General features: G+C 36.9%; 1 protein-coding gene across 2 annotated transcripts in view; it reads right to left on the bottom strand.

Moving 5' to 3' along the window:
* Positions 1–1,577: 1,577 nt before the first annotated feature.
* Positions 1,578–9,142, bottom strand: part of DLGAP5 (DLG associated protein 5) — a 42,842-nt gene continuing 35,277 nt past the window's right edge. The window contains exons 15-19 of one of the 2 annotated variants that reach the window (XM_055436401.2): positions 8,430–8,613; positions 6,764–6,824; positions 5,500–5,743; positions 4,602–4,651; positions 1,578–2,113 (exon numbers count right to left, since the gene is read on the bottom strand). In XM_055436401.2, the coding sequence (XP_055292376.2) occupies positions 1,973–2,113; positions 4,602–4,651; positions 5,500–5,743; positions 6,764–6,824; positions 8,430–8,613 (680 nt within the window). In that variant the 3' untranslated portion in view covers positions 1,578–1,972. The remainder of the gene's footprint in view (positions 2,114–4,601; positions 4,652–5,499; positions 5,744–6,763; positions 6,825–8,429; positions 8,614–9,142) is intronic. The other variant, XM_055436402.2, reaches the window with a different exon arrangement.

The following is a 9,142-nucleotide window of genomic DNA, read 5'->3' as shown; positions in this document are numbered from 1 at the left end:
ACCTCATAATTCTAGAATCCAGTAGCCCAAGGACACGCCATCTAGTTGTTGGGCATATTGATGGCTGCCTACCTGACTCATTCCCTGCTACCTGACAGTGCTAGTTTTACCCAGGTATAATCCCAGGTAAAACAGGGACTCCTGATTAAGTAAATCCCAAATGAGATGCAGATGGAGATGTGGCATTAGTTGGCCTAACCAAATTAAAAGGAAGGACACAGCTCTGATTACCACCAGCAGCCATCTTATCACCCCAAAGGACCCAGCATTAGAGATGCTGACACCAAGGATGCCAGAATGAACTGTGAACAGATGTTGGACCTTGATGCATCATTGAGCTGTTGACTGTAAAGTGCCTGAAATCATCATGACAACATTATAATAATAAACTTCCTTATTGTTAAGACAATTGGAGTTCATTGCATTGTTACTTAACAGTCAAAAGTTTTCTAAGTGATTCAACAGTACATCTTATTAAACCTAAAAAAAAATCATGTTTACCGACTGACATTGTTTTATTCTCATCTACTTTATCAATGGCAACCCACTCCAGTATCCTTGCCTGGAAAATCTCATGGACAGAGGGGCCTGGCAGGCTACAGCCCACGGGGTCGCAAAAAGTTAGACACAACTGAGTATGCACACACTGACTTTATCCTTGAGGGCAGATATTATCTTATTGTTATGTTACATATTGCTTTATATGTGTTCTAAGTCTTGGGTTGCTCTGTACTCATCTCTTTTACATGTTCATGGCCCTGGACCCTTAGAAAACTCCCAACTTTGATAATACTGTCTTTTCTACAAGCCCAACACAACCTCTTCTGACAACAAAAATGGATGTGCTTTTCCTTTCTTGTTTGGAAGGCCCTCATCTTAAAGAATTATCCATAAAGTTGCTGCTTGTTTGGTGAATACCTCCAAAACTCACCTTATTTGCAAACAGAAATAACTGGCCCTAAGTCTGATGGCAAGCTTTCGCTACCATGAATTATCTTAGTGTTCTGTTGTACTGACGGCCCTGTCTTCTACAATCCTATAGTCAAGAGTTTTATAAAGGAGAAAGTATTTCAAATATAGATTGATACCTAAAGAAAATCAACATACCCTGAAAATGCAATATGCAAGCTATTCAATATCAACAAATTTAAGAGTTCAAACTAAGAATAAAGTATGCTGCTGCTGCTAAGTTGCTTCAGTCGTGTCCAACTCTGTGCGACCCCATAGACAGCAGCCCACCAGGCTCCCCCGTCCCTGGGATTCTCCAGGCAAGAACACTGGAGTGGGTTGCCATTTCCTTCTCCATTGCATGAAAGGGAAAAGTGAAAGTGAAGTCACTCAGTCGTATCCGACTCTTAGCGAACCCATGAACTGCAGCCTACCAGGCTCCTCCGTCTGTGGGGTTTTCCAGGCAAGAGTACTGGAGTGGGTTGCCATTGCCTTCTCTGAAGAATAAAGTATAAAAGAAAGCAAATATTTGTCAAAGTTTAACATCCTATTTCAATTAAACTGAAGAATGTTCATAAGCTCTGAGTAGGTATACTTAACTTTTAATCTTATACATTTTAAACAAGAGAGGCAAGGCACAGTACATTTTTATTCTGCATTGGTTAATATACAACATATCCCCACTTCCCTTGAGAAACAGTATCATATCTAAAACACACTTTGATGAACACTGAATGTTAAAATATTACACAATCATTCCTCAGAATCCTGAGGGGGGTGGCTGGATTGGTCCCAGGATCACCCTCTCCCCTCACACACACACAGATACCAAAATTCAAGGATGCTTAAATCTCGTAACAGCAGGCCCTCAGTATCCACAGGTTCTGCATCCACCTAAGGAGGGCAAACAGTCTACAAGTGGCTTGAACAGCAGTGAACACAAAACATTCTTCAACTTTTCAATATTCAGAGAATATAGCACTGATGATAACATGAAGTCAAATGTCTGGATTTATTTTTAAATTCAAAATTCTTCTGGTTGTTCTCCACTGAGAGGCCTCAGAGGTGAAAAGGAAATCAGGTTACCACCAAAGGAAATGTGTCTGGTCTGTTCTTGATGTCTTCTCTCCACCTGAGTGAATGTAATACTGCAGTTTAGACCTGGCTAGAGCAGCAGAGAAGAAATTTAGAGAAGCCACTAAAGTAACTATCAAGAGTTTTACCAAGTGCGTGTTCAATCTTTAAAATCAGTAGTGGATTACTTAATAATATAAATGATATTTTTTGTACACAATGATAAAATTCTTAGTAACATAATATTATGCTACCCTCCACGAATCTAATTTCAAAATATAGTTTTTTTAATTGAAAATTATATTAGGAATATATTCCTTATATATGGAACCTAGAAAAATGGTACTGATGAACCTATTTGCAAGGTAGGAACAGAGATGCAGACACAGAGAACAGACTTCTGGATACAGTGGGGGAAGGAGAGGGTGGGACAAACTGAGAAGTACTGAAACATACAGATTATCATAAATAAAAGAGCTAGCTAGTGGGAAGTTGCTGCATAACACAGGGAGCTCAACCTGGTGTTCTGTGACCACCTAGTGGGGTGGGATGGGGTGGGAGGTGAGGGGGAGATTCAAGAGGGAAAGGACATATGTATACTTATGGCTGATTCATGCTTTTGTGTGGCAGAAACCAACACAACATTGGAAAGCAATTATCCTCCAGTTAAAAATAAATTAAAAAAATAAAATTTTTAAAAAAGGAATACATGCCTTAAAAAGTGAGACTTCAGTAACATATGCAGGATGAATAAAACTGAGGCCACTTATGCAGATTCCACACATCCTAGTCCACATCATTGTAATTAACAGGTCTTTTACTGGTGTGATCCTGCCAGGATCCTTCTCTTTGTTCTCCCTCAAGATGCACAGAGCTAGTAATAATGTGGGTCTAAAGGTATACCTATTTAAAAAAATCCTCGAATATAAATCCTAATATTTATGGGAATGAAAAATAACTCACAGGGAGACTAAGTTATAAGATTCTAAGATTTATCAACAAGAAAATGTATAACTGTGAAGCAATTTTAATTATATTACTAATATATAAAAAACAATGTTATGATTAATTCTAGACTTATTTTTAATATCATATATTATCAGAACCAATCATTTGGAGTTGAGAACTGGGAACGAGATTAAATCAGGTTTCTATAAACTGGTCTCATGCTGAAATCCCTGTCCCTCTAGGTGTCAGCCTCTGAGTAAAGAAGGCTAAAACCAAAAATGAACAGTGCACGTCACAGTAACCATTCTGCTCCTCAGATGCAGCGAACCCAGAAGGTTGAATACGGAGAAGGCAGCTTTGAAAGATAATAGAAGTCAACATTGTCAGAGGTCCTTAAGGAATTAGTGGCTTAAGAAAGCCAAGCATTTGTCAGGCTTCGTGAGATCCAACAAAAATTGTTGCTGTTTTATCCTACATTTGCCTTAATGAATTTCTTGTATTCTGAGATTGAAGATTTAGCAAAAAAGCCCATTCCTTGACTCATTTTAACAATTGTTCCTGGAAAATTTCAAGGTAAGGCTGTAAACCAGAGTTGCTGACCCTGGCTACATGAATTGTCTGGTGAACATCCAAAACCAGATTACTGAAATAAAAATATCCGGGAGTAGGGCTGAAAACCAATGCTGCAAACACTCAGTAGGCAAGAGAGCACTCTTCCATTTATGTCCTACTATACAGTGCCAGCATCCATGAATACGAATCAGACAGCTCTGCCCAAAGAGAAGCTTATAGTTAATACGGGAAATAGATTCCTGAAAGCATCATATGTTTTCAGTTCAGTTCAGTTCAGTCGCTCAGTCGTGTCCGACTCTCCGCGACCCCATGAATCACAGCACGCCAGGCCTCCCTGTCCATCACCAACTCCCGGAGTTCACCCAAACTCATGTCCACAGAGTTGGTGATGCCATCCAGCCATCTCATTCTCAGTCGTCCCCTTCTCCTCGGAATACAATATTGTTTATTCATATTATACTCTCAAAAAGAGATTAAATGTGTGTACTGCATGTATTGTGCGCCTTTGTCTAGAGAAACATGCGAGAGATGAGAGCTTTTGCAGGAAGGCTTCACAGACAGGCAAATGTTTGGACTAGACTTAGAGGCAAGAGATCACTAAAAAGTAAAGGTTGGGGGGCTTCCAAATAAAATAACAGGACATAAAAATAGCAATCTAAAAGGATTACAATGAAAATAAGCATTGATGACTGAAGATAGGATAGACATTTTCTTCTCAACTGTATACTTCAAAAGGGTATAAATCTGGCATTATCTTTTTCTTGCATCACTGAGATATACTGAGCATACTAGATATTCCATTATTCAACCAATTTGTCACAACAAATTTGATACATAAACCATATAGAGAATTAAATCTTCAGTTTAATACTAAAGCATACTATAAAGTACATGAAAATTTTTTTCCCATTTTTAGAAAAAATTGAGCAAAAAAGGACTTCAGAGTAAATAGTGACAAGATGTACATTTTAAACTGTGCATATAAACTGAAAAATAACACTCATTTTATAGAACAAATATAGAATACAAAGAACTTTTCAAATAAATTGAAAACTTACTGAATCAAGAAGATGGCTTTCAGTAGTGAGACTTTTATTATCACATAATACTGAAAAAAGAAAAAAAAGAATAATTTTTAACTTTTTAAAGAATATTCTCGCAGTTAAGGGTTGTTAGAAATGGACAAAGACTTAAAAGATATGAAAACTTCCAAATATCAAAGGCGAAGAAAAATGTGGGCCATCTTATACTATATCTTGTTAAATGTAGTTAAATTTCTTTGTAAAATTCTCATCCTTAATTTCAGTATAAGTCTTCTCTAAATAAATATCATGCTTGTAATTTAAAGGTACCCCAAAGACGCTATAAAAACATAGCAGAAGTGCATTAAGTGTCTGCCCAATGTTATAATGTTTATTTTACCTTAGGCCCCAACCAGAACAGCACCATAGGGTAACAGGTAAAAACAGGAGGTAAAACCATCATATATTACATTATAACATAAATACAAGAGCCATTTCCTACTGAAGAACAATCACAACAAAGTAGGTAAGAAAAGGTATTAGAACAGAAAAAAAGGACATTTTTAAAGAAAGGTTTGAGGTTCTTTGATGGAAAAGAAGAGAACTAAAAAAAGTTTCAGGGAATTTTTCTAATTCTGAGCTTTCACAAACAACAAAGGACACCAGATAGTTAGGTCTAATGAAAAGTGCTCCTGCCATCCAATGTGGATTAGTATCTGTTGCTGATTTTTAACAGGTCTATTTCAAAAGGTCTGGGGTGGAGAGTGGGCTACCACAACACGAACTAATTCTCATTAGATATTTACAGCAAGTGTCCAATTTCTCAAACTTCATTCTTGGAAACTACATCCAGAAGTGTTTACAATAATCTATACTTTAGGACAAGTTCATTTATTTAACAAAACCTTATTTAAGTACATTACAAAGACCTCACCTGACTGAGAAGTTTTCATTTCTTCTTCCCATGAGATGTTATTTTGTGATTGTATATTTTTTCCAGGGCTAATCATCAAAACATCCTGTGTTGTAACTGAATTTAGTTCCATTCCTTCTACAACATCTGAAATTTCTTCCTTTTTGTTAGTATTAATATCATCTGATACTTTGCCAGCATGGAGAGCCAACTTCATTCTTTCACTAGATAAACAATCTATCTCAAAGTTTATCTTATTTATACCCTGGAAGTAAAAATGGTTTTTATACTTGATTACCCAAAAGTTAAATAAACATAAAAAGTCTTGTCACTATTTAAAATAATAATAGAGGGATGACATTCTGAGTACAAGCTAAAGAATACTATAAATCCATCCTACTATCTTGCTTCTTGAACAATGAGATCAGATAATATTACAGCAATGTATAACTGAAGCAAAGTTTCTCAATAAGTACCAATATCCCGGTTCAGAGATTAACAAACATTCTATGTGAAGGGCCAGGTGTATGATGGACTCTTGAACAATATGGGTGTGAACTGCAAGGGTCCACTTAGAATCTTTTCAGTGGTAAATACTATAGGACCTGCAGTTTTTTAATCCACAGATGTGAAACTACTAACATGGAAGAACCAAGTATAAGGAGTGGGCCAACATAAGTTTTATGTGGCTTTTCAACTGTGCAGAAGGATGGCACACCCCTCCTGCTGTCGTTCAAGTGTGTGTGTGCTCAGCTGTGTCCAACTCTTTGTGACCCCCATGACTGCAGCCTGCCAGGCTGCTCTGTCCATGGAATTCTCTAGACAAGAATACTGGAGTTCGGTTGCCATTTCCTACTCCAAAGAATCTTCTCGATCCAGGGCTAGAACTCAAGTCTCCAGATTCTTTACCACTACACCACCTGGAAAGCCCTCTGTTGTTCAAGAGTCAACTATAAATATTTTAGGCTTTGTAAGCCAAACAATCTCTGCCACAAACACTGAACACTCTATCATTGTGTTTTGAAAGCAGCCAAATACATAAATGAATGACAGTGGCTGTAGTACAATAAAACTTTATTTACAAAAATAATCTTGATTTAAGTTGAAATACAAATTGGCACTATGGTCTCAAACAAGTCAAAGGTCTTTGAAATAAGAACTATCATTTCATATGACTGATTAAGATTTCCAATGGAAATTCTGGGGATTGTTTATGGAGTTACTATATTTATTGATACAAATAGATAACATCCTGGGCTACCTAACACATTGGAACAGGACTTACATGGTTTATTTCAATTAAATCTTGTAATCCAAGACACTTAGCATCTTCTCCTATGCTGTTCCTGAAAAAGAAAAAAGCAGCACTGTACTCAGAAAATTAAACATATTGCTTTCTTGACTTGTTTTGAGACTAGCCTATATGGGTCAGAGATGGGCCCTCATCTAAGATCAGGCCTGATCCAAACAGATTAGTTTTGGATGATAGCTACTACAGGATGGCCTTAGAAACCAAATGCATTTTCCCCAGAATGCTTGCAAGCCTTTGACCATGCTGGTCAGTCTACTGGAAATCTTTTGAACCTCAGCCAAATCCAGAGCAACATACTAGGGAAGGGTAAGCTAAAGCTTACTTCTAGGGGATGGAAGCAACATGCAAATATTGTATAGCTGGAGTTGGCTACATTTACTTGTTAGCGATAGCATGATACATTCAAATCCTAAAGTTCTTAACTGGTGTTTTATTAGAAACGTCTGTCTCAATCTCTTGGAGTCTTTTTTTTTCTTTAAGTATACTCTATTTTTCTGATTTTCAGCTTCACTTTGCCTTCATTGTACAAAGTTGTTTGTAAAACGGCTCTTTTGAGACTATTTTTAGAAATTAAAAAGTAAAGAGAAGTCCTAAACAGCACTTGTAATATCAGTTAAATACAATTTTGGATCTCCTTAGTACAAGAAAATGAACTGCAGGATAAGAAATGACAAATTGGTATCTTATAATCCACAGACTTTTAAAGCATCTAAAGTATTTTAACTGCCACAATGCTAAATATACTGTGGCTTACATTAAAAACTAGAAATTTTATAGCTTGTGCCATGAAATACTTACAAAGAAAAACTTTCATTTGTTTCCCCCATTTCAAGTTATAGGGTGTTATCAAGGTGAATTTGAGTAACTTACTCACTTTCCAAATTTTCTCATTTTTGAAAAATGGGGATTTAGTACCTCACATGGTTGTTCTGAGGACTTAATGAGATAATATATGATAGGAACCTAGAACCATGTCCAGATCATAATAATTAGTACATATTAGCTCCCCTTTCGGAGAAGGCAATGGCAAGCCACTCCAGTGTTCTTGCCTGGAGAATCCCAGGGATGGGGGAGCCTGGTGGGCTGCCGTCTATGGGGTCACACAGAGTTGGACACAACTGAAGTGACTTAGCAGCAGCAGCAGCAGCTCCCCTTTGTCTGCTCTGCCATCTGTCAAGTAAGGATTCCCAAGGTACTTTCCATAAAGGCTGCCTACTTCTTAATGATCCTGCAGGGAGGTAACAGCACTATTTTATACATGATGAAACTGAAGCTGAGTTAATTAAACTTGACCTGAAGTTTCATAGTATGTCATATGACTGATTTTGAGCTCAGATGTGTCAAGCACCAAAACCACATACAAAAGAACACTATACTGTCTAGCACCAAAGAACACTATATTGTTTCTTTCCTTCTTAGTTCTTCAGAATTTATTTTATCCATCTAGATATGACCATTTCCAAATCTGAAATCTGAAGCCTTAATTTCCTCATTTATAAGACAGAAATATTGCCTATATGTTACAGTCATTGTGAAATTTAAAAATATATGTGTTGTATACTTAACAGGTTAACAATTGGAAATGATATTTAATGTCTACATCTGTTAAACTCTTAGTAATAACACATTAAAGAAATACCTGTTTCCAGGAATATTTGAAATCAAAATCTTATCAACAGGTTCACTTTTGGCACCCCGAGGACCAGGATTCTCTGGTGATGTAGTTTGTCTTAGAAGGCCCATCTCGGCCCTGGTCTCCGACACAGTTTTGCTGACAGACTTAGGTGTTTTAAGTCTTTGAGAAAGACATTCACAAGAAAGTCCTAGAAGATGAGAGAAATCATCTCAACACCAAGAAGCTCTTTCATTCATTTTTCACTACAGTTAGACAGTGCCAATTCTTCCTATTCCTCTTCCAACTAGCCTCTTTCTCTTATAAAATAATGTTTGTTAAAGTCAAATGCCTGAGACTTTCAGTTAAAGATAACACTGAACATACACACTAAAGGCTTCCTCTTAACATTTCACTACTATAAACAGTGAAGAGATAATCTTAAAAGGCAGAACACTACAAGGACAAAGCATCCTCTTTTTTTAAGGTCAGTGACTTTTAAAATTTGAAATATAATTCTCAAGGAAAGACGAAAAGAAGAGACAACAAAACTCAGGAAATTTTGGAAGTGCAATATAGATGGATGAGTAGTGTATTACCTAATAAACCTGAGAAAATAAATCCTAAGCCACCAGTCAGGAAAGATGTGAATCAGCCCAGTTTATACCACAGTACTCCTCAAAAAGAACTGGTGGCATCAAGAATCGCTAGGAGCAGAGGTAAAAACAGGAAGATTGGTT

The sequence above is a fragment of the Moschus berezovskii genome, chromosome 9, assembly GCF_049115385.1.
Source record: "Moschus berezovskii isolate FMDL1 chromosome 9, NW_MosBer_1.0, whole genome shotgun sequence".
Lineage (NCBI taxonomy): Eukaryota > Metazoa > Chordata > Mammalia > Artiodactyla > Moschidae > Moschus > Moschus berezovskii.
This window is presented reverse-complemented; position numbering and strand designations above follow the sequence as displayed.